The sequence below is a fragment of the Echiichthys vipera genome, assembly GCF_963691815.1.
Source record: "Echiichthys vipera genome assembly, chromosome: 13".
Taxonomy (NCBI): domain Eukaryota; kingdom Metazoa; phylum Chordata; class Actinopteri; order Perciformes; family Trachinidae; genus Echiichthys; species Echiichthys vipera.
The window spans coordinates 21354439-21381536 of record NC_139838.1 but is presented as its reverse complement, the minus strand read 5'-3'; the positions used below and the strand labels follow the sequence as shown (position 1 = coordinate 21381536).

The 27098-nt window shown below is 41.6% G+C and overlaps 1 protein-coding gene across 1 annotated transcript in view; it reads right to left on the bottom strand.

Moving 5' to 3' along the window:
- Positions 1–21584, bottom strand: part of LOC310955990 (dolichyl-diphosphooligosaccharide--protein glycosyltransferase subunit STT3B) — a 75176-nt gene extending 53592 nt beyond the window's left edge. The window contains exon 1 of the mRNA XM_083926069.1: positions 21105–21584. Coding sequence (XP_083782195.1) covers positions 21105–21370 — 266 coding nt within the window. The 5' untranslated portion in view covers positions 21371–21584. The remainder of the gene's footprint in view (positions 1–21104) is intronic.
- Between the last annotated feature and the right edge of the window lie 5514 nt (positions 21585–27098).

Below are 27098 nucleotides of genomic sequence, written 5' to 3'. Positions count from 1 at the left end.
TACTGCTGCCCCAAAGCGGCCATATCTGCATGAATGGGCTTGCCACAGAGGTTCCCAAGTCCAGAGGGGTCAAAATTTACTGCCAGGACTGAGTAATTATACACCGCCTTCTGTACCACTGTGGTCCCTTCATCATTATTTCCCAACACACGGCTGCCTCTGCTGTTTCATATTCTATAGCTAAGAGATAACGGAAAAGAACAGAGGGGAGTGCTTCTCTCCTGCTCTTCTTTTTCTCTCTATTCCTACAGTGGTGACAAAGCAATGTTTCATTCTTCCACAGGGGAGTCTTTGAAGAGGTATAAACTCCCAAGTCTTACAGCTTCTTCAGTGCGCAGAGAGCACAGACACATGAAGTAGGAATTTCCTACCAGGGTTTCTGCCAGTGTATTGCAAGACTACCTGAATTGACTCCCCCATCGGGCTTAAGCATCAGGAACGGCAGAATAATAATAAATAAAATATATTCCATATAATATAATCAGAACATTTTATGTCAAACAACCTTTCCATAAAGTAATAACTCCAAGTTCTCTATCGTTCGTATAACAGTTACATTGACTGAACGTCAAACAGTTGTCTATGACAAACAGAGAGGAACTAAGGACTGTGCAAATATTAGCTTTCTACTTTCTACACGACCATGTGTTTGTTGCACCTTGGCTCACTAAAGCAAACTACCAAAGCAAAAAAGATTTAAGATCTTAGGTAAGATAGATTAGAGCTTAAGTTGTTTGCTTTTCTCTTATGAACCCTGGAAAATGTCAGGAAAAGAGTGTCTCTTTTACACATGCAGAACACAACAGGAGATTTTCTGTGTGAATTTCTTACTGGAAATGCACTGTTGCACAAGACATGATGTGGATTACACTGCGTAAACAAAGCCGGTTTGGTCATGAACAACAGAGTCTCTTGCCGTTCCTTGATTTTTTTCTGATGATTACGGTGAAAAGACAAATATCCTCGTCTTAAGACGTTTTAGTTGCTGTCTTTGTGTAAATCACCCTTCTTCTGTTTGTTTTCTCCTGATGTCAGCCGCTGCGTGGTAGAAAGGTTACACATGAGATTAGATGTCTTGGAGGGTAAACTCCACTTGAGGCCTTGTCTGACTGAATCAGACATTTGTATGTGCACTCTCACATACAGCCCTTATTATGTTATGACTAGGTCATTTCAGGTTTGAAATGCATGCGAACAAGGAGCTTTAGGGCTAGTCCACACAGAAACTTGTTTTCCTGTGTGGCGAAGCCGTATACTTTGTTAAACGATGTCGTCATCGCCCTACCTCCGACTTAACCCCCGCGAGAGCAGTACGGAGAAGGGGCTCAGAGCAGCACCAGCTGCTTCTTGAGGACAGTAACTACGAAGTTATTCATGCATCAAAGTGTCCAAAACACCACACAAGTCTCCAATAACACCAGAAACAATCGCTAGATTTCTCTAAAGGATGGATGAGGATTTGGGAAGTCGCCAGATTTGGCAAGAAACTCGCGGTGTTTGTATTATACGCAGCGTTTCCCCGTCTCATCTTCTCCGTTGTTGGTGTATTTCTGTGGCAGTTACAGTGCCACATCCAGGCCTGGCATGTGTACTACAGCGTTTTAGCCAGTTTCACTGGTTTCATGTGGACGCAGATATTTCTCGAGTCGAGGCCTTGTGGAGGGAAAACTTTAAGAACGACAGAGAGAAAAAAGGTCATTTTCGATCATGGGACGTACCCTTAATCATGTAGCAATTACCTTTGAAACCCACTTACAATTGTAAAGCTCTTATTGTAGACACTGAATGTGTTGTCAGTTTTCTTCAATAGCACTGCTAACAAACACTGACACTATGTGTGCATGTATGCAGTGTTTGCAATTGTGTTTGGGGATACAAACATGCACAAATGCTCTCTGCATACTGAGCCCTTTGCACACATTAACTTGCATTTAAATTTGATTTAACCAGAGTGAAGTAGTGCAGCATATTACTTTGCTCACCCTTACAAAATATGCTGCCAAAGATCTTCAGTAATTTGACGAGTGACTCAGCGTAAACAGCAATTTCAGCAATTAAATTTTATTTACCAGGATGGACTGAAACAGTTGTAATCACGGTTATGCATTTTAATCCTTAAAAATAAATCACATTTTACTTTAAGCAATATTAATTCATATCTCCATTCTACACATAATAAAAAAGGTGCCGGAAAGATCCATTGTCAGATCAGGTCTTCTTTGTAGAAGACAAAGTAGAGGAGCATACACAACACAGGCAACATGAGCTTAGTGCATGTACCCCAAAGAGCACTTGTTTGATGTAGCAGCCCTTAATGATGCATGCAATCTAATGAGCAGCCACGCTGAATACAGATATCACCACACGGGACTTCCTAAGTCCCGACTCTGTGAAAGACAGAAAAGGCTACTCTGTCATATGTGACTCTGTACGCACAAATGTGCTGGATGAAGAGGACATGATTTGTTTGGTGGGGGGGAAATTGCTGTGGTAATTTCCACTCGAGGAAAGACAATGAGCCTTTTGATATTCTTCAAATTAAATGTCACCGCAGACATGGTAAAGCTCCCACACTTTAAGGCTTCAGTGCTGACGAAGGACTGCACGCTGCTAAATGGAGAAGAACATAGCTGCATGCGCCATCACTCGAGCCAAGGCGTACCAAATGCATCTCACCACGCGGATGAGTTTTGTTCAGCGTCGGTTACTTTATAAGCTTTAGAAAAAAAGGTCCAAACCGAGGAACTTTTCTGAGATAACACAATTTTACACACCACACAACACTCGGCCCGCTAAAACAGCGGTGTGACCTATTTTGGTCTCATGGCATTAGAACAGCTGTGACTATAAGAAACTGGCTCAAGATCCTCCTGCATGAACGACTAACTGAACCAAGTACCTTTCCAGGCTGCTGTAATGTGGATACATGTTCTATTTTCAAACTTGTTCCCATCAGTGTACCATTACAGCCCTCTTTCTGTTTCTGTCAAGCTGCTACACTTGCTCTACTGCCTCAGGGTTATCACTAAAACAAGAAAAGGTGTGGTCCACAATTAGTGCTGGGCAGTATGAGATAGTAACTGTACGATAATCATCTCAGAATATATCATGGTGTCATGGTATAACACAAATGCTATCAGTTACAATGACCCATTAATTAATTAAAACAGAAGGGGTTTTGGTTCAACGAGCACTATTCTAATTTAAACGTGGAACCATTTTTCTTTTTAAATGGACGTATGGGCAAGAAGTTTGCCTTGAGAAAAGAAAATATTTCAATATTTGAGCAAATGTACACGGTATGATAACCAACAGTACCTAGACTATAAAGACATGCAGTTCTAATTTCGTGAATGTACAATTATTAGGCTGGTGTTAAGATATTGTTTGTGTCACGAATTGTTGTGTGCAGCAGTGTTTTGCCCTTTTAAAAAGTTAGTTGTTGGTGAGGATGGCCTCTTACCACATTTTCATGTCCGATGCATGTCTTTTTCCAGCTATTAAACACCTAAACTGTTAATACATTTGTCTGCACTTTGCTTAACCTAGCCATCTAAAAGCATGATGCTCAAACTGTGACACAAATATTCTATCCTCCTAAAGGAAGAAAATACATATTTATGATCAATTATTATATTAGGCACCAGCCAGGGTTCAGCTGACAAATATTCGAGCAATACGCAAGTATCATACAACCTCAAAAAATGACACATCAAATTTAAGTGAAAGACCTGAATAAAACATCACAAACAGAAAATCGGTTCAGTCTTAGATCAAAGTAAATATCTTACCAACAAATATTCAAACAAAGCAAGGTGAGATTTAAAACAACCGTCAAACAAACGAAAAAACTCAGTCGTCTTTGGATATTTGCCCTTTAATTCAATTGTTTTTCCCACAGTCAAAAGAAAAACGTACAACAAGAGCTCGTTTAGATTACACAGAACACAGTTTACCAAGGTAACCCAATTAAAGATAAACTAGTTCAAAACTCAAACACCTTTTAACCTTAGTCTATAAAGGAAATCTTTTTCCTCATGATGCAAGGAACAACAGCCTGAATACAGAGCAGTCAGTCAATCAGTCAGTCAGTAGCAGCTTCCGAGCATATCCACTTTATAGATGCACCAGTCCCTGGCAGTGTCAGCTTGCCTTGGTTGTACCAGTGTTTGACTGCACGCATCTATTGTCCGTATGGTCAGTTGGAGAACCAAATCGTCTTCAAATAACTAACAAAAAAACCTTGAGTGCCGTTGTTTACCAGTGGAGTTTATTTGAAACGAGGACTGCTTGAGGAATTGATCACTCACGCCCATCCCTTGTTTAAACTAATGGATCATAGTGATGATACTTTTACCCTCCGATATCCAATCCAGTGACTTTGGCCGGTTTAGGACGGATACCGATACAGTGCATCCCTGGTTATTATGTTAAACTTATAACTGTTAGTAAGAATGATACAAAGTTAATAGAGGTCCCCTCACCTCTCAATACACTCACAGCTTGCCCCAACCATAGCACTGTGAACAATATAAACTGTATTTTGCTGCCTATCGAAAAGTTAAAGCAATTGTTTCTACATACCCATATGGCAGTATAAGAAAAAAATCACATCATACAGGAAATCAGAGTCAGTTTGCCGCCCAGCACTAGTCAACAATGACAAAATTTACTTAGGGAGGACATCAAAGCTATGCTTAGCAAGCTGTCAGCACTCGACATTGCTATGATATGAACATGGTGTCGCAAACTGCATTTGAACAGAAGCGTAATCACTCATTCCTAAATACACAGTTGCCCTAATCCGACTTTGAAACTTCAGCAATGATAAAAATCAAGCAGCACAAGCACTCACAGATAATGTATCTGTGTGAAATACGCAGTGATAGCATCTTAGTAGAAAACGGGGCTTCGGGCAAAGAGAACACATAAAAGGCAACAATGAGCTCATCCTGGCTGAAAACTCCACACTGGACAGATTTGGAGTGGTGAATCAGAGCACAGGCTTCCTCGTGCTTGCTTGTCTGGGTAGCAAATCTGCAAATCCCAGCCAGAGGGGGAAACAGATCCAGCACCCTATTACAGGGAGCCTCAGAGATGGGACTGTGGTTACTTCACAGCCAAATTCGGCTTTTGTCTAGCGGGCCCCTTTAAATAGGGCCCAACCTTTCCTGGGAGTGCCATAATGACATTACGACAGCTCTAGCTGCAGCAAGGGCAGGTAAGGGGTGTGCGTGTGTGTATGTAGGTTAGATGAAGAGAGGCTGAAGGAAAAAGAGAAAGAGACAGATGACTCTCTCGGCCTGACTCCTGATTGAGCTGGAGCCCAGGAATGCAGAAGGGGGAATCGTCCCTCTGATTTCCCTCTGCAAGCAAATGATGCTGATGCAGGCTAGTGTCACGAGCTGTGCAGCCAGCCCCTCTAAGATGAGACATGCTTTTGTGCCAGTTTCAGAGCATCCCCCTAATTAGAGTATCACTGTTCTTTTACTAGTATTCTTGGCATTCATAGAAATGACATGGTAAAGAAGTTAACATCAGAAACAGCTCTAGTGATAAGGCTCATTTACTCTTAAGTGTAAATTAAAGGAAGGTATTAACACCTCTGCTGGAGTAGCGCAGCCTGACTTGTCTCAGCCTGAATAAAATGTTAATAAAGCTGAACCAACCATCCCGAAACATCCCCTCTGAGGAATCCACTCACTGGAAGAGCATCTGGCTAATGGCTAACTACTGGTCCGAACTATAGCCTCATCGTAATGCACCCTTGTGCACCAGTGCCAAATTTAGCTATTTGTATGACATTGTCGAAAAATCAAGGATTATAGCTCAAAAAATCTGGTTAAACCCACTGAAATAATAAATATGCACACAATACGCAGTTACAAGTGCTTTAATTGAAGACATACTACTGACCCCCTCTTTGGCTGTAATGTATTTTGCCTGCAGTGGAATGAAAAGGGCTTACTATGAAGATAAAATAAAGTCGGCCTGCAAATAATGAGGATTTTTATCTGAATAAATCTGTTGATTAATTTCTTGATAAATAATTGTTCATTCTATAAAATTGTATTAAAAAAAATATGAAAACGTGCCACACAATTTCCTTGAGCTCTTGTTTGTCTGAAAAGCTGTCCAATTATAGAGTATATTGGCATTTTTGCTTGAAAACAAACAAACACTTATCAAAATAGGAGACCTGTGTTTTCTGCCGTCCAATATTCATGTCAGACAATACAATTAATTGAATTTAAAGCATCAACTAAAGTAGCCAAAACACAAATCCCACATTCAAAGATGCCAGAGCTTTTTTAAAACAGTCCTGTGTGCCATTTTAACAGCTAAATAGCTTAACTACCATAATAAAGAGGAAATGGATTCATTCTGGTAGCCGAATCCCACTGGAATTCACATAATTTAAAAGTGCTAGATGGCCACAGTGAAAGCATTATCAGAAAATAATATTCCTTAACAACCTCCCTGCTATAGACAGTAAGGAATACACTAAAACATAAACTTAACCACGCGTTACAATACACAGAGCTTGAATACAGCTTCTTTTGTGCAGTGGTTCAGGTTTATGTGACTTTTGGGATGACAGGTGACAGAGCAATCCAGGGCCTCTAGTTCATCTTGTTCTAAAATGAAACTCTGGGTAGCTGGAAGGACCAGATGGGAGGTAGATCACAGTTTGAGGACAAGACTCGCTTGCTAAGTTACAAAGATGTGCTCATGGGAAGAGAACAGAGAAGAAATAAAAGAAACCAAGGAAACTAGTGAATAAGAAACAGAAATATCAGAGATAACGGTACCTCTGTCAGTTTGCCCCTTGGAGTGAAAAAGTGCATTTCAAGGTCAAGATAAGCAGTCATGCTAAGTGAAATTCTAATGATTGCGGTAATTGCCAAATTGATGTAACTATATTGAACGGGAAATGTCGAAGTCGGAGGTCACTTATTTCTCCTGAGTGAAATCATATGAAGCGCCTAATGATCTCCTTCATATATTCCAGTGGAGCTTTAGGAGCATTTTAATGGAGAGGTGCTATCGCCAGAGCTCGATTCATTCCCTAACTGTCGGAAATCTCCTCCTTGATCTCACTAACTAGCGTGTATCCGGTTAAAAAGGAAACATGCTTTGAAGGTCACAGGCTAAGAAAAAATTAAACCATCACACACACACACGCACATTAACTTTAGAGTCTTTGATTTTAGTTACAGACCCACAGAGGGAGTAGCAGTAAGGCAGCAATTAAACTGTAACTAGTACTAACACCAATAAAATGGATAAAACATAGTGGAAATAACTAGAATTTCTAAAAGGAGTTGAGAGTTCATTTTATTCCAAAGCAGTGGCATCATTCGACTGTGAAGTTTAAGCTTAAGGTCAAGACCCCTCCACTTAATTACCTAAAGCTTTATCTTAATGGACACAGGGGTATTTCCGGGAGGCAGAAGTTATTTTACTTTTACTTTATATGATATGCACTCTAAAGAGTACCCTTAAAAAACCATCCATCATTTCATATTTCATGCTACATGAGCCCTTCAGCAAAGTAGCAGCTATTGGTTTTCACTGAAGAACAACTGAGGTAGAATGGGATAGTAAGGGAGGGACCACTCAAATGTTGCACAGGAGGAGGAGCAGACCGTAAGATACATTTAGTCTTACAATGAAGGAGTGGTGGCTTAGCATTAATGGTGGTTGGTGGAATTGTGGCATGCCCGGCTACTGTTAAGGGAGGGGTCTCTTTACCATTACTTACACAGCAGGAAAGCATCATCTTAATCCCTCTTCCTGCACAGCTAGTACATCCCTTAACAAATCTTTTGACAATTTTAAGCAGAATGAATTGCAGGAGCATTTTACGGCTCCCATTTAGAGTTGGTCTCTTTAGAAATCAATCACATTTATGCTCAACCAATGGGCACAGGAATGGTTGAAATTGAGAACCTGGGGTAGAGAGCATAATACTTATACAATGCAAAGTATAAATTATACTTTCCATGACATAAATGTCATTGTTTGCCATCCGTGTGCATCTAATTTTAGAGTATGCATGGCAGTAATCTACAGTATATATATGGACACATTCATGTATGCAGGCACCAAAAATAGCATTAATAAAACGGTGTGCATGTGCTGAGCATATACAACATACAAAGACACTGAATCTTCACCCTGTTTTCTCCTGACAAAAGAAGAAAAGATATGAGAAATTTGTTGGCATAGCCATGACATCCATATGGCGGCTGACTCAGAGAAAAGTATTGAAATAGACTGCTGCTGTGACTCAATAACAGAGTTGGATAATGGTAGCCTTAAATCGCTGCCACCAAGCAAAAACAGCTTGACAAAACTGTGAACAATGAAACTGAGAGCTTCTAAGGATATCAGTGGAAGGCAAAAGTCTGCAAGCTTTCAAATCAAGTGGGCTGGTCCATCGTGTGGTTGGGAAACATACAGGGACCACAGCTGTCAAGAGGGACTGTGGGGACAACGGTTAGCATTTGGGAAGAAAAGCTCTTGTACTTCTGTGATGCTACAAATATAAAGGACACATTAAATGGAAGAGTTGGCCGGTGGCTGGGGGCGTGGGGGGCTGCTTAATCTGAAGCCTTACAGAGGGAGGAGGCACTATAAAAGGCAAAGTGAGTAGACAGAGTTTTGTCTCTGCAGACTGAAATGTGACTGCAAGTGGTGTGAGAAACCTGACCTCATCTTGTTGCATCTGTAAGATTTTAAGTCATTACTATATAAAATAATAAAGCTTGAAATATCTTAGTTTGGTCGTTTTCACTCGTACCAGAATGTTGGACATGTAACAACAATGCTGATGAATTTCCCAGATTATTGAGTCAGTGCAAAAGGAGTTCAAAACACGTGCAATATATCATCAAGAGATGGACATTTAAGTTATGACCGATACTAAAAAAAGAATAATATTATACAAAACAGTGTCCATCATGTTGGGGTAGCCATGTTCTACAGATTTTTTAGGAACGGTAACTCCTTAAATGGATCAGAAAGTAGAAGTGATGGGGTAATTGCTCAAGGGACACGATTATTTCGCCTCGACCTTCTCTAGGATGGCAGGCTTTTCATCTGGCTTTCAAATAAGGTAAGTTCGGAACAGCTACAATTTTCTTTTACTTCAGGCATGGTCGTACAAGACTATGGACAAACTGCTTGAGCACTTCACTTATAACCCAGGTGTGGTCTTTGATACAAGAGAATAGAAGGACTTTCAGACTATACCTTGTCTCTGATCAATAGGCCCCTTTTCTCCTTTTTTATGAGAATATTTTCTTTTAATACAACCACTTATAGCCATTGTCATAATTATTTGTCAAATGAGGTTAACAATCTGTGATAAATCGAATTTGAATTTGAGAGAGTTGCCCCGGAGACGTCTTAAGGCCGAAACAAACAACAAACTGTTTATTTAACGGCCTGCAAGTGCACTGAAGACTACTGTGTGTTGCCTGAGTCATGCTATTCTCAAAGCACTCCTTAGACTTTTATAGCTGCAGGTTAGCTACAGGCCAACAATGCCCACAGCTTCCATGAGGTGAACTTGTTCTCAGCAAGCATTCACATTACATTATGCCCTCTGTCACTCTGACTGGCACGGGAGATGATAGCAGAAGGCAGGTGTTTAAATAATGACACCGATCTGAAAGATTAAACTGAAATAAAAGCAACCCCAGTATTCCAGGGATTTCTGTGTAGTCTCTCTCATGAATAAATACTAATCCAGTGTCGAACTGAAAAATGAAAAAAAAAAGTTCACACGTTATTGGCTATGACATTGTAGTTTATAATAAATGTCAAAAAAGACTTTGTTCTGAAAGTTCTGGCTGAACTTCTACATCAGCATAAGCAAACACCTCGATGAGGCCATCCTTGCAGGGGTTAAATCCTCTGACATTGACTATTAAATGCTTATAATGGATTTTTAGGGGCTTTTAACTTTCTTGATTAATTTGTTGCAGATGATTAATTTCAATCTCTATTCCCCTCCCTTTTCCTCTTCAGCAGAAACTTCACCTTTGCCATGCAGAGATCCAGAACTGTCATCTGTTCAGAGGTCAGTTGACAGCTAGCTACGGATCAGAGAGGAAATCTTCATGTATAGAGTGAACATCGGTACATTAACCACTTTAATGGCTCCTTGTTTAAAGAATGCTAGATGTTCTAAATGCGACTTTAGTCACTAAATATAGTGGAAGAAGAAAGTCGGCGGCTTTTCGGAGGAGCATGAGCATTTTGAATCACCACGGGGGAGAGGAATCACTCAGATTGACAGTTTAGATGAGTGCATGAGAAGAGCAACGGAAACGAGCAAAGCCAGCGACTACACACGAACGTTGAGAGGGCTTGAGATCAAAAACACTTGTTTTAATTAAGCTCTTCGGCGGTTTGTATTCGTTTGTGTTATTGTTCGCTAGTTTGTTACTGTTTAGCGCTGGGTAAATATCATTTGCCCTTTCAACATTGTGTTGTTAATGTGCTAGCTAGATAACTAGCGTCTTGATTCCGTCCTGCCTGTCTTCTGTTTTCCCTTTTTTAATGAAGAACACAGACTACTGCTGCCTGCTGGTATGGGGAGTGATTTCCTCTCATGCAGGCAAAATGTACATGCTAGTTGCTGTTGGCTGTAGTCTTTGACATGTATTAAAGTGCACTTTTTCAGCCCAGACACACAAGACATAAGGCAGCGTGATGGTCGTCCTTTGTTGTCGCCATTTCTTTGATGTCAGTTTGGTGTGTCTGGTCTTTAGTATCAGGGCCATTTCATCCTCTCATTGGGTCCAACCTACACTCTCTGCTCACCCAGACTATGTCAGTTGCTCGACTTGGTAACTATGATGATAGGACAGTCGGCTGAAAGGTTCGTCTTTCTTGGCCAGTCACAGATTGACAACCTATTCCAGCTGTCATTCTGTCCTGTTTGACACCACTCTATTCATCCATCTGTCATTTCTTTCCCTCTGCCCTGAGGCCTCTTCCACCCCCCCGCTCCCTTCAACTACTCATCCATTAGTCTGTGCCCTGCAACAAAAGAAAGCAACCCTGGGTAGTTGTGTCCTTGCCTGTAAGTCAGCTATTCTGGCAACCTAAAACAAAGCTGTGGCCTCACACCATAATGCTCCGTAATGTCACACCAGGTGGGCTTGCCAGTGGCTAGGCTGTGACAATAAAGTCATCCCGTCTCAATGGACCCATGAGGAACACAAACACAACAGCTGAACAATGGGCACATCTGCAGTGGAACAGGACTGCGTGTTGACACAATGAGAGATGCCCTTTCACAGACATAGCCAAAAACACTCAGCAAATCAAGGAAATAATCAGGATTAGTTTTATATAAAAAGTGCAATACTACAGAAATATGGGCAAAAAATATTAACCTATGCACCTAAGAATATTCAGAAGGTCTTAAGTTTTCATTCCATTTCTGCTTCACTTTTGTTTACGGTAGGAATCTGTCTTTTCCAGAAGAGGACTGGGTTTACCGTAAACCGTACACTATCCTTTGGTTGCTGATGACTTTTAACTGTGTTAGGAGCCTAAAAATACTGCGGCCCCGTTTCGTGAATTCATCCCCGGTGATCAGATCACAAGTGAACAGCTCTAAGCGCAGGTGTGAATGCACCCAGGACATAATGAGGAGACACTGAGAACGGATCACTCAAACCAGATTTGGTCTGGGCCACATGTGGCAACATTGTTTCGGCAATGTGTATGTGTTTTCATCCATCTGCTCTTATCCCCCGGCTGGCTCTCTGGAGCTTTGTGAGCCACAGTTGCCTGCAAAAAGTGGACGTGCCTTATTTTTAGGTTCATAAAATGTACCCGACTTCATGAATATGTATCTACTGTTGCCATTTAGAAGCTTGCGCGCCTAAGATTTTAAAAGGACTGGCTATAAAACGTATTTCAGGGAGCACAATAAAAGTCTGCTGTTGTGTCATCTAAAAGTTTAAATTATGGAGCAGCAAAATCAGGAAATATTGGGTTTTAATCAGCAGAAACTTAACATGACCCTTATACAGCTGCAAACACATTCTGCTGCCAGGTGTGAACAGACAAACGTAGAGCTGTCCACTTGTGATCTGATCAATCATGACAGATCTTAAAGCTGGGTCAAAACATTCCTTTTATGCTAAAATTACAAAAAAAATCATCAGTTCCAGTTTACCAAATGTGAAGTCTTGATGGACCATTTTTCTCACATTTATAGACCTAACAATGAATTACATCAATAAACGACAGATTAATGGAAACGGTCATTACGTGCAGCCCCAAACATACCCACCGCTCTTTCAAAAGGATTGAGTCCTACATGTTTTCCATAGGAGAACCATCCTCTGCATTTTGACATCCTTTCTTTTAAAGCTATAGGAAGACACTGCGTGGGCCCTCGGGGACCAGGCCAGTGCTATGGTCAAAGGCACTAGCAGGAGTATCTATAAATTCTTACACTTCTCTCTTGGTGTACAAGGAAACCAAAACACCCAGAGCAAGTGCATGCAATCCCAAGGGACAACATGTACATATAAAAGTGGAGGGATGGCAGCTCCAGCAGAGTATATAAATATTCTACAAGAAAAGATACAGTATTGTGGAGGATTTACTGCAGCAGCAGAGAAGAGGCACAAGTCATGTAACCTTTTCTAGTAAATGCGGGGGAAAGAAACACTCATATCTGAGATTAGCTTTAGTTATGGGTTTATGTTATTTGCTTAGTGGTTAAAAGTGTGATAAATTGCAATCCTTTCAACAATTTAAAAACTAAATAACTGATTCATAAGCATAAAATACAATATTAGCAAGAAGCTTAAAGAAATCTTACCTTGAAACGGGAAAAATTAGTAAAAGATTACCAATGAAGACATAACAAAACCTACATGACAACAGAACACCAGGCATTTGAGAGGTGCCAAACTGACTGCTAGCCAATCATATAACCAGGGAACCAGCCAATTGGCATATAGACACACAGAGAATTAAACAGGCACATCTCAATATGAAACATGTAGTGAAGTCTATATAACAGATAAGCAGATCACTGAGTAGAGAACCAAAATGACTAAATTGTTAAACAAGGCACTAGAGCAGCGGCTACAACTACCTGACTTTCATATTAACTTCTGCTTTGGGGTTTATTTGATCAAGTCAGCTCTTAGCCACCTACCTGCGTTTGCTGCCGAGGCTAAACAGTGGATTTCTAGGGACTTTCTGCAGAGTGTTGGAGGGATTAAACTGAAAGGAGAAAAATTACTGAAGAATTAGCGGTGTTGAGCTATTTTAACTATTCAGTAATGCTTCAGAGATGCTTTGAGCGGCTGATCTTATTAAATTGGCTCTGCTGTAAGTAGTCTATCAGCTAAGGAAGACATTTCATTTAACCTGAGGCTAAGGCAGACAAAACGGCAAGTCAACCCCACCCTACCTGCATAAAAAACATAAAGCACAAACATTACCCATGCACACAAACAAAGTGATGATGCAGTTTTTAGAACAATGAAATCTATTTGGCTCCACCACCAAAACCTCCCTCAGATTAGATGCCTGGCGGGCATTCATTTCTTCTCTCGCTCTCCGCCTCCTACCATCCTACCACTGTTTCTCTCACTCCTCCTTTCTTCTCCTCTCTGTATGCAGGTGCACTCGCCCACAGAGCTACATGCTGACCCGTGTCAGTAAAAGGATAGGGACGTATGATAAGCACATATCCTCTGTGTTTACTCTACCCCACTTCCACCCCACACCATCCAGAGGACATCAAGGACAACTTCAAAGCCAACGTGAAGGGGAAAGGGAAAACACAGAGGCTGAGCCCAATATTCAAAAGTTGTCTGACCAACAAAAATCTACAGTAACCGCAGACAAAGTCCCAACACTGTCATAACAAGCACATAGCAGGTTCTCTTGCAAGTATAACTCGTTTCCCCTCGGGATAAGCCCTACTTTGAGCTTGACTCTGCACATGCATCATCTACACCTGTTGGTCTTTCATTGTTCAGTCTTTTACAGGTTCTCATCCCTTTAGAACACATGCAAACCCCATTCAAAGAAAATTAATTAGACGACACCCTGTAAACCAATCTTACCTTTCTCAGTTCACTGAGATGGAGTAAAGGGACCGCAAACTGTGGTGCTGGGGAAATTTGAAGCATCCAAACTGAATACTGACCGGTCACAAACTTTTACTTCTGATGCACAGTCGCTATAGGAAAACACACCAGAGAACGCACAGGCATTCGAAAGGAGTGTAGTCAATAACAGCGTTGCATTTGTTAAGCCGACACGTTGCTCCTTCTGTTCTTCCCTAGCCGGATGAGTTCTGCAGGCTGGATGGTCATGGAACAACAATCACATCAAAGCGCCCATGACAACATGGCCCAAAAAGCTTGACAAAAGCTGCATCAGCCACGCATCTCTACTCAGTGCAACACACACTGATGTGTGAGTGTGTGCATGAAGTCTGTCCGGTGTTTCAAGTAGCTTTTTTTTTTTTAAAGATGAGAACACGGGGATGGATTTCGTTCTGCTACCAGGGTTTGTTTTTGGACATATCCCAAGATCAATTCCAGTAGAGAATACAGTAATACATTCAATGCTATTTGGACTTGAATATCGGGAGATTTCAAGTCTTCACAACACAATACACAAAACTGTATTGCAATTTAGCCTGTGATGTGTGTGTTAATCGCCTGTTTGCAGTCAAATTACAATGATGTGGAAACAGATTATACAGCACTACAAGATGGGAGTCTGTGGTATAATTTCAATTATTTGGGGAACGGCTGAACAGAAACACAATCATTTTCTTACTATGGGTGCACTGTACGAAATATGGTAAATTAATTCGTAATTTAATTAAACGGTGTATGCCTGCTGTTTAGGGGATTAGCATTATAGAAAACACTGCCATCTACATCTTAAATGTAGAGATGTAAGCAACAGGCTTGGATGTCATCAGCTGCTTGTGTTACACTGCTGCCATGTACAAAGTTATAGGAGTACAAGATAACACTCTTTAGCCTTCAATAAAGAACGAAGAGTTGGAACACAACGTTCAACGCTGTCAGAGGACAATGCCCTTAAAATCTTATTAGCGAACAGTGGCCAAAACTAGCTAAAAGCCTGGGGTTGAGAAAGGTGGAGCAGAGGACCAGCTCAAGGTGATTAAAGGGGAATAATAATAACCATGGCTACAATGTACTGTTGCTTCTGCAAACAGTGGGTTATGCTTAACCTCTCCCAACCCCATGTGATTAAATGTAAAATTAAACAAACACTGTAACTGGCTGCAAACACCCAGTGAAGCTTATAATGTGCGGGTGAGCACACAAACACAAATATTGCTCTGAATGAGCAGCAGAGGCAATTCATCAAGCTAACAAATTGGGCCACCTCTCAGTGCCATTATCCTCCATCAAGGCATCTGTGACTCGTGTGGCCTCCAGGCTGCTGACAAGCACCTCTTGTTAGGTGGCAATCTTCCCAACACTTTCAGAATGGCCCCCCCAATTTGGCTGACAGGCAAATTGGGGGATATAAACTAGGGCATCAGCTACTTCAATTCAGTGTGAATGAATCGACCAGTGCTTTTCACCTTTACACAGTATATTTCCCATTGTTACCGTTCCGTACAGCATCCTCCAATAATCTGCAAAAGGCTGAATCCACAAACTTTTGCACATTATTCACAGTCAAGATGATAACCTCAGAATAGAGGGTATGAAGTCAGGAGGAAGAGAGTCAAGCTAGTAGCCATGTGAAGTAGCAAACCTTAAATGACTGTCAGAAATCTGCCTTTATTCAAATAAGTTGTTAACCTAGAACAAAAAACTGCTTTATCTGGTATGAAATTGGGCTGTTTGTATGCCCGCCATTGCACTTGCTGATGGTACCCATGCGCTTTATGCTCTGCCCCAATCTCAGCTCAGCTACACGTGCCCCAGGTGCCCTGGAAAATATCTGTCACTCTCCGTCTCTCACACACCATGCAGCACACCTTGGATTCACAGGCTCCCCTGCTATGCCTGACACTAGTCTGCTGGGAGGCCTGCCCCGGGAAATAGCACTTAATCATCAGGGACATGACATCAAGGCTCCTTACTGAGGAGAATACGGCACATAAAAAAAGTTTTGCAATGGAGAGTAAAAAAACTTGACTGTGTTATCTTTGTGGCGTCCTGTAAGTGTTGTGATATGACTTGCGTGCCAGAAGGCCAAGTCTGCAAGGCTGGAACAGAGACAACGAGCCAGAGCCAAAATAGTCATTACCTTTGGCACTGCTGTGAAATGGCTAATAAGTTGCCGTGGTAACTCTAATCTATTAAACAAAGAATAATGTAAGTCTAGGAAACCAGCCTATAATAACCGAGGATGGGCACTCAGTGAAACCTTTTACTGCTGCAGGTAACTGGACACCGTCTCAATGCTGAATATTTAATGAGCTGTTGGACAGTCAGTCAGGGGTTTAGGCAGAGATCACAGATCCGGCCCAGTGTCTGGTAGGAAGATCAATCATGACTTACTCTCCGTTTTCCCACACTAACGCACTACACAAGGTGTTGCTATGCCAGCAGCAGCATCTTGTATGGCTTAACCTACTTTGAGATGGACGTCATTTTTGCTGCTACCACTTATAATTTTGCTGGATTTTTAAAAAAAAGAGCTGAGGTGGTAACACTTGTGAGGGGAATTTCATTTTCACAGCACTTAACAACTTTCAGCAGCAACGACTGTATTATAAAAAGGGTCAGAAACACTAAAACATCCTTTCTGAGGTGTTAACTGATATCAAAGTGTTGTTTGAGATCGCGGAGGATTGTACAAGGCATTTGTGAAACTACTGACTTTTGTGTTAAATCACACTTATTTTGAGATTAATGATCAAAAGCTTGCAAATATCAGTGGATGTTTTATTGGTGTCCTACATGAAGTAAAGTAACTGCCTCCAAAAAGGGCTGAGATCCTGTATTCTGTATTGTATCTGTATTCGCGGTGGTGTTAGACCTGCCAGTTTTGCACGTTTCCAACTAAGATGATCAGCTAATTACCAGGGCAAACATAGGTGGTTGTTACAATTTTTAGATTTGTGTTTCCTACGAAATAAATTTGAATCTGCTCGGTCCAAATTGTGCAGAGTACAAGAGGAGAGGCAATTGAAGGAGAGCATGCAGGCAAGTGGCAGGATCAGATGAAATGCAGAGCAGAAATAAGGCAATGTGTTGTGATAGTTTTATAGGACATTAGGCAGTTTTCCAATGGCTCTTGGGCTGAATCTTCTATTAACCTGGTAAAGCTGCTGTAATGAGTGTGCTCACAGATGGCACACAAAATGCTACAGAAGCAGATTGCACAAATACTACAATCCCAACTTTCTCTTACCTTACACGGCACATAACCTTTGCAATTTGAACATTATTAAAGATCGATTTCTAATAGATAATAGCAGGCTCATGCATAAGCAAGGTTGCATTTTAACCACTTCAGCCATAAACAGCAACCAACAATTATTATATTAACTTTTTTTAAACTTTATATAAAGTTACAAATGATGGAAAGTGCCAATACCGAACATTAAAATACATTAAAATTAGAGATGTGTGTCAATTGCGATTCTAGTTAGTTTGGGTATCAGCTGTGACTCGACCAATCCAATTCAGATGCAGTTGCTTTGTAGCAGTCATTATAAAAATGAGTTTCTACATTCAGTTACTTTTATTTGGTCACGACGGGTCACCAAATCAGTTGCCCACCACAGAAAGGCCCTGACCTCATGTTACGTAGACATAAAAAAGATTAAAAAGTTGTTTCATGCAGAGGGGAACACAGATTTTCAGTTTGAGAAATAGGTATTACTGGTATTGATTGGTGCTTGGAGGCAGATACCTGATTTGAGGCATCTGAATATTAAGAAAGGAGTTGGATCAGTGCATCTTTATTTAGTTACTTATTTTATGACAGTTGAAACCCAAAAATAATTCATTCACAATCACGTGAAGCGGCAAAAACTAAGCAAAGCATCCTACTGTGACCGGCAAATTTTTGGTATTTTTACATAATGAAGGCCTTTTACTGTTCTATTGTTTATCAAATGGGCTATTTGATTGATCATTTTAGCACCGCACACGTCCAAACAAACACCGCTTTAGTGGTCTGGTAAGCATACTAAAAAGCTATGACACACTGTGAATGTCCATCAAGATCTTGAACAAAGCTCCAGTCATGCAAAGCAGCACGTGGAGAAAGAATAAGGAAATAAGTGTGTGAGAGTGAAAGTGTATGTCTGCGCTGCTATACACACACATATCCAGCTCATTATTTTCTTGACAGGGACGGTTCTTCTCCCCTCACTTTACTGCCATAACGGACTACTGCCTGACAAAACCGAGGTGGAAAAAAATTGGCTGCTTTCAAGGAACGCTCTCCTCCTGTATACAGCTTTCACTCTAGTTAAATTTTCCTTCCACTAACTCAATAAACTGAACAGAGAATTTGTATAAACGTCAACTCAGGAACACATCTTTCTCTGCTGAGGAGCAACAGTAGCATGAAGGTGGAGGATGTACACCGCCCGATCCAGCACCCATCCCATTGGGCTCTAGGGATGCGCATATCTTTTTTTTATCATCTCTTAATGATGCGATATTTAATGTCTAGGCAGACTATATTCTTAGCCAAAACCATCCACTAGGAAGATTGAGCATTCATTTGGAGTTTGTAAAAGAAAGTGAAATGCATTTTTAAGTCAGGGCACAACTTTAGAAATTAATTGCTTTCAAGAATGGAGAGGACAAACAAAATCTCACTTGAATGCCAACTAAAGCCTATCTGGTCTTAAAGTAATCAACAAATATAAGGAAGCTAGGAAAAATGAGAAATTATGAAAATGAGCAGAGCACAGATAAGGGGCGAGCCATATCAGGGACTCGTCTGCAAAATTGTGTTTGCATATTGCAGAACAAGCCTGACATTTTGGCTCTTATAAATCCAATCTTCAGTCCTCAAATTGCCAGTTTATTTAACGTGATGGTTAGCTGCGGATAATTTGAAGCTCTGCACAGAGGAAAATCAATAACAGCATCCAGACTACACAACACTAATCATGTGTGTATGGGAGTGACGGCCACCTCCAAACAGCATCCTATTCATTCAGTTGTAAAATGCATGTTTTCTTTTGTCACTGTCAAAAAAGGTGAGGACATAATAAATCTGCGGGCTGATTTTGCTTGAGAGTCGACAGAAGACACCAGAATAAATCTTTGAATAATGTCTCTTTTAGTATTCTTGGCAAAAGCAGGACTCACAGGGGTCAGGTTTATGTGTTAATCCATACAAAAACTCTAGTGCTACTGCTGCCATACACACTGAAGAATTCCCGAGGGTGTTAAAGATTGTAAATGTGGGGCAATAGCTCTCAGGAAGCTGATAAGGATTACATATGGGGTCAAAAGATGACTAGAGGGAGACGTGAATGTTGCAAGATTTATGAATAGTCGACTACAGATATATTTCTGGTGTGCATCTTACTTTTGACACATTTATATTCCATATAAAAAAGGAATACCTTCTGTCTAACTCGGCTTTGAATAATTAAGTGAACCATACTTAAAATAACACGTACTAACCATTACTTTGCAGCTGAAATCACCATTTGCACATTTAAGCCTGCAACAGAAGGTTCCACCAGAGCATTGCTTTATTTTCCGGTGTCCCAGAGAAACGTTTTGAGCACAACAGATGTAGACTACTCATGGCTGCAAGGGCTTTTAAACCCCTTGAATATCAAAGAGAGACTTTGCTTTCTTTTCTGACATGCTGCTTAATAACCGTGCATTTTTTAACTGTGAACACTGATGAGAGAACAGCTCTCGAATTCACAGTGAAGTGCAGCAGGAATACCATAGGTTATATACAAACAGTGTGACCACCCAGGGCCTTAATAGGATATAAGAAGGCTGTAAAGGCACAATTCGGCTCAAATGAGTGTGTGGCACTTGGGACTACTCATTAACAGTGCTAAGGTCAGCCATTGGTGCAAATTCCACAATGCAAGCAGGATCAAGCTCCTCTGCGCCATGTGGACCCTCTGGCGGCCATAAGCCTTGGCCCTTTAGCTATAAAATGCAATCAAGCTATCAACATAATTAAAGAGGCCGGTGTCACCCTGAACAAGATGGAGCACCCGTCCTTGAAAATTAATAAATGAATGCATCAGTCGTGTTGCCTCAGTTACAGGCCACAGAGCAGTGAGGGAATGCTTTGCAACCAGGCGGACACTTGGGAGCCCATGTGACACTGTTACAAAGGCGGAATAATCCTGCATTGTGATGACAGACACACCAGACCGGATCAGTTGGCTTCCGGGTTATAAACGGTCTGCTCCTCTTATGATGAGAAACCGACTTTAATCTACACTAAAGCCTGATTGTCCAGTATGCAAATGCTCCACTCACTCAGCAAGTTAAAACTGTAATCTATTCCAGTCTTCATCAATCATATCGACCCCCGCTGAAGGGACAATCCCCCACAGGAGCAACAACAGCGACCATTTCAACTTCCCCCCCGCTCACACTGAATTGAGTTTGCAATGAATTAAATCACGCCGAGGACAGAGGAAACCCGCACGTTTCCCCTTTACAACATGCACAAAGTTGTACCCGCGGCTGAAGCTCCCTGCAGCAGCTGTTATCTAGCGTTATTGTGGACAAACCGGACCAGTTCGCTCGCAGTGTCACTCGGTTCAACACATTTAAATGTCAAGGTCCTTGAGACACACTAATGTATCAGGCCACTGACCTCATAATCAAAGTGTTTGTTCCAGCGACAACAGAGAAAAACCCTGTCGTTATGGGGGGGAACTATCTTGGAGCTAACGCCAACAGAAGTAGTTAACCGACTTTACAAGAGTAAAATAATACACTTAAAATAAGCTTTAATGTATAAAAACGAGCCCCTGGAGCGATTTTGGACATTCATCTCTTGTCTTCCATTGTCACTACGAAGCAACTGTTACCATGGAATCACCAACCGTCCTGACCAGACGATCGTTAGCAACCGTTAGCTCGCTCACTCACCATGGATCAAACTCGTGGATGATGCTCTCGAACCGGATCACCGCGAAAAGTCTGGAGCTGAACCCGGCCAGGCAGGCCAGGAAAAGAATGCTAAACGAGAGTAGAGACTGCCACCCTGCCGGTTGTGTCAGTCCACCAGACAGGCCTACTTTCCCCCCTCCTCCTCCACCCGCGGCGCCGGGTCGGCTGTTCCCGTGCACCGAGCCCCCGGCATTGGTGGTGGACGCTTTGTGCTTGCCGTCGCTGGCTGCGTGGTGCTCCGCCATTTCTGCGTGCGGTGTCGGTTCCTCCTGCCACGCTCCCGTGTCTCCCTCCACTCCGTTGCTGTCGTAAACTCCCTTAGTTTGTGCCCGCTCTCCTCGTGTAGTCTATCCTCTAGAGTCCCCTGTGTGTGTATATATAAATATATATATTTTAATTCGGTAAAGGTACTCCGAGAGACAGCCGTTACATCCCGAAAAGCACACTCCTGCGCCACATACCGAGCCTGCAACAGTCGAATTCGCTTTACGATTGAACGCCGGGTGGAAAAGGGGCGGGGATAATGAGGTGGGCGGGGCGTTTGAAAGCTCTTGTGGCCTCTCACAGATCGACAGGTACGAGGGGGCGGGGTTTTATATATATAAACCAATCACAGAGCAAAACCCGGCTAGATGGACACATGCGCCCACCAATGGCAACCCAGTGATTTATGTGTTGCGACTTATTGAAATAAGGATTATCCCCCTGCTATATGAATATTGAGTCATTCTGGTACCCGCTATAAATATATCCCTTATTACTCGGCTTAACGTTGGATTCATGGGGGCTGAATTAGTCCTTTAACAAAGAAAAGAAAAAATGCACACAGTCCAAAATCTAGGAGAGATTTTGTCTCATTGCAGGTTAAAGCTATATAGGCAGGTGTGTGAAGATAAATGTTCTCAGTGAGTCCAATATTTCTGTTGCCCTTGGATGTTCGTGTCCGGGTGGTGGAGTGGTAATAAAGATTGATGTGTCTCATCATTATTATGTCCCCCAGCGAAGACAAGAACACAGCATTCATCATTCTCCTAAACTCAGGATGTACTTTCACAACTTCCCCCGAAGCCTTGAAAGCCTGTATTGGAATGAGACACCTTTTTTTTTTTAAATTTCAAATAAATGCTCAAGTTTTTGATTGATAGCATACATTCATATTGTGCTCGCACCGTCTCATATAACAATGAGACAGAGGCAGGAAGTGGTATTGATTTATCTGAGGTGTGATTCAGTCCCAAAGGGAGAAAAATAATAGTCCAACAGCCCTCTTCTGTGTAGTATCAGAGACAGAAACAACTTTGTTCTGAAGTCAGGATGGACAAAAAACAGTTTTCTCACCATTTGTTGCATATAATGCTGCTTTACGCGAACCTTTCCTACTGCACAGTGCCTCATCTGGCTTAGACGGTGGTTACCCTTGGAGCATTGTCCACCCAGATGAGCCTGTTCCTAAACAAGCAGCAATGTAATGTAATCACTGACCTCCAACATCATAAATTCAAATTATGAGTTTATTGTATTCATGTGTTGCACCTGATTCCAATACCTATCCTTTTGGTTAATTTATGTTTAAACAGATGCTGCAGGCGCACATAACTCATCAGGGTAACTTGTTTTAAAAAGGAATGCATTCTTTTCTGTTTACAGTATAAAACAAGTTGTTAGTTATGTCCGCTTTTAGTACATTTGATTTGAAAATGAATAGCCTATTTGTTGCTTTGGAAACTCCACTAACTGGCCCAAATTCCCATCCTTAATTTGCATCAGCAGTTTACAGCTACCCTGTCAATTATAGGACCATGATTTAAAGAAATGTAAATTAAATATTCATGTCCTGAGATAACTTTTGTTTTTGATTTGGCACTATAAATAAAATTGAATTGAATTGAATTGAATGTAGAAGAATTGGACTGAAGTTTGAGACGGCTTAGCACAGCTGTGCATTGAGGCTATTTTCCGAAAAGAGACGAGGAGGAGATAAGAGCGAGATGAGAGAATACAGCGCTGAAGAGACGGGGAAGATGGAAAGCCGATAATAAAGGAGAGTAAAAGGATGATTATGGAAATTGATGGGGGTCATCACGGCGAGTAGATGGAGTGGCAGAAGTGGATACGAGTTTTGAGTTCATGAAGAGATCACAAGGCTCAGTCTCACAGACAGTATTGCAGCAATATGCTGCAGCTGAAAGGCAGTGCCAACTAGAGTTATTGCACATCCACATACAACATACACACAGGCAACAGATCCAATGTGTGCAAACAAATGTAATCCCAAACCAGCAGGAGCACATGCATCCGGATGAATACATCTTTATGTAGCGCACACACAGCCACGAGTTCACACACATACACCCACAATCCTCGATCATTCATAAAGGGCTGCTTATGCCATGATGAGCACTCTACCCCTTCACCCACCCTATCCCCTCTACCTCCACATGCTGAATGGATGACCTTTGAGACAAATAGAAATGCAGGCTGTGAAGATTGCTTCAATTGAATCTATTGTCAAAAGGCCAAGCCCAGATGAAAGCCAGCCAAAATGAGTGCTGTTGCCAGGCAGGGCTGCTTTGCTTTCCTCCGTCTCCAGAGGCAGACTTGAATATTTGTGTTTGCTTTGTCTTTCTTCTCGTTTTTTTTTTCTCTCCCAAGAACATCACAGACGCGCTGAGTTTATGCTTGGCATTCTTAGGTGTCTGCACGTCTTTACTTTGCCAAAGGCCAATCGTGCAAAAAAGCTTAAGATGCCTGGCATGAAACACTCTATCCACCTCTGTCATCTCTCTCTTTGAGAGAGTTAGAAAGTGCAAGAGAGAGAGAGATAAAGAGGTGTCACATGTGGTCAAGAAGATTATAATCATCATGTCCATTTTGTACACTTTTTGCTTCAACAGATGTCATCGAAAATGGGACAACCTGAAAACCCTTTAAGCTACACGCACAGCTACGGTATCATCTAAGCGCAGTGTTGACTGGCTTCAGTAATTTGTTTCAAGGTGCATTATAATCCCAAATCTCTCAGTCAGTGGTGCACAGTGTCATGTAATCATTTGGGGACAAAGCAAAGGATCCTCCGTGAACATGCTGTCTCTGATGAAAGCAAAGTTTCCGTACACTTTTTAAAGGAAGCCTCCCATATAATGCAAATAGTATGTTAAAGTTCACCGCAGGAAGAAATCTGATGTGGTAATTTGTTTTTAAGGCTGTGTAAAGGACGTCTGAGAAGCACATTATGTTCCCATATCCCTGATATCCTTGCAACACACAGCAGTGGAGGCTGTGAAATGGAAGCAGGAAAAAAAATCCCAAATGGGAATTATAGATCTATGCTGTATCTATATCCCCCTTTTTCTATTGAGGGCCATTAGAAGGGGCTGGGGGCTGTTCCAGCATGCAGTAGGCTGAAGGCAGGAAAACACTACATTGATTGCCGATCCATCACAGGGATAACACGTAGAGACAAACACATTGCCACTCCTGCACACAAAAAAGAAATATGAGACCATGATTTTATCGTTTATTTTGTGCAATGTTGTTGAAGAGATAGTTCTGATTCTTATCAAAATTCAGTGCATTCAGAGATGGCAGTCAACACGCCCCTGGGTTTGGAGAAGCAGGAAGGAGCATAAGGCTGAGAAATGAACTGCTGTGGATACATGGTACATATTTTTGACCACTAAAATCAGTAATTTTAACGTTTACTGCTGCCTTGATTGGTCAGTTTATTTGTTAGTTAGTTAGTTTTGCAGCCTGAAACTAGCAACTCCTGTGTTCTGCGAGTAAAATGACTAAATGAGTACACTTAAAGTGATACTGATTTTTTTAGGTGGCTCAAATACATTTAGTTGCTGCCCCCCCATCCATGCAGTACATTGCTTAGCTTCCTTGTCTGTATTCCTGTCTGCTTCTCCAACCTTTGGGCGTGACGACCGCAATCCATCGTGGGTACCACACTGACTATGGATAAGTACCTCATACAACCCCATTTTAAACATTTTAAATCATCCCTTTAAGCTGTTATTGTTGTGTACTTTACTTGGCATTGCTCCTCTCTCCTTATGCATCTTTTACATGTGCAACCTAAAAGAGGGGAAATTCATTCTGTATATTTTATTAAAAAGATTGGCAGAACAGGATGTTTGCTCATTGTGAGCGCAGCAAGCTATAAAGACTCCATAGAGTTTGTCTGCATGATCCAGTGTAACAGAATGATTAGCCGGTGCTGGCGATTGCCACTGCGCACACTGATCTGCACCGCAATCATTAAGAGAATGAGAGCACTTAAAGAAAAGCACTTAACGTCCCGATGAGGTGCAGCATCCAACTGTTATGAACTATTTATTTACCTGGAGTTAGACAGCCTGTCTTAATATTTTCCAAGAAGCTGTACAGCTTCAGAATAAAAGCCGAGGTCAAGTTTCATATGTCATTAGAAGAATTTAATTTCATAAACAATGCATTCAGGTTTTAAGATGTTTCTATGACAACGGTGTTTAATATCTTGAGTCTTAGCGATGAGCCAGAGACTGTAAGACACAACACAAAAACATGAGTGATGACCGGAGTTAACTTCTACTTGATGATGTGGGGGATTTGCACAGGGTTGCCTGTGTGGCCTCATCAGCAACACACCATTTCACACTGAGCATGGCTCATTTCTCCAACAGTCAATGGGGCACACAGAGGCAGTAAATGTGAACATGACCCACTCACACCCAGGCAACACATGTGGATGATGCTCCCCAACCGCACCACATCTTAATCTCGACTGTGATGGAAGGTGTGCTGGCACAGGATCGACCATGGGTTTTACCTTGTATGACAGGACTGTTCATCTTGATAACATCATGGGTGATCCATCGATTATCTATAGCGCTGCACTACTTAGCGTCTTATTTGCACCACGCACAGCCAAGCTTAGATTCCGAAAAATGTTTGTTGAAATAGAAACATTTGTACGCTAAGTTGCTACATTTTAATCGGAGATCAGAGAGCTTTTGCTCGATTTGTGAGGATGCATCTGCCTCAGGAGGCTAATGCATTAATTTCATTCATCTGTCATTTTCCAAAGCATATGAAAAGTTATTTCTCCCTAAGAGGCTGTGAGCTGCAGAGACAATGACAGCTTTGATTGAAAATTTCTTTACATTTTTCATTTGATTAAAAAAATACGTTCATCTGCCACATCTCCAAGAAGGGAACAAAGCAATCAACACAACAATCTTGTCAATGAAAGTTTCAATTTTTAAATAAGAAAATAAGGAGAATGTACCACTGTTTGGGGGAAAAGTCAGATCTTACATCTCTATGTTACCAGAAATCATAATTTCAAATAACCCATTCAGTCACAGACTCTATCTTTCTGACTTTACATCAGGCTTGTAATAACAATAATTATGCCATGGAATCATACAATAATTGTGCAATTATGCAATTATGGAAGGGAAAAGAAAACCATCTTGCATCTGAGCACATAAAGCAGGCCTTAACACAAATAAGGAAAGAAAACGAAACCTTTGTCAGCTGTAAAAATCATATCAGCTTAGAAAATTGCCTGTAAACATTCACAGTTCAACGCATTCATCAAGATTGATTCGGACCTGTCGACACTGCTGAAAGTGCCCGCAGTGATGCTTCAAATTTTATTGGCACGCTGTATAAAAAGTTCATGTTAAAGTTTGAAATGATAGAGCAAGAGAGAGAGAGAGAGAGAGAGAGAGAGAGAGAGAGAGAGAGAGAGAGAGAGAGAGAGAAAGGGAGAGAGAGAGAGAGAGAGAGAGAGAGAGAGAGAGAAAGGGAGAGAGAGAGAGGGAGCCAGAGAGAGAGAGGGGGAGGGGGGCAGAGAGAGAGAGGGGGGGGGGGGGAGCCAGAGAGAGAGAGAGAGAGGGGGGGGGCAGAGAGAGAGAGAGGGAGCCAGAGAGAGAGAGAGAGAGGGGGGGAGCCAGAGAGAGAGAGAGGGAGCCAGAGAGAGAG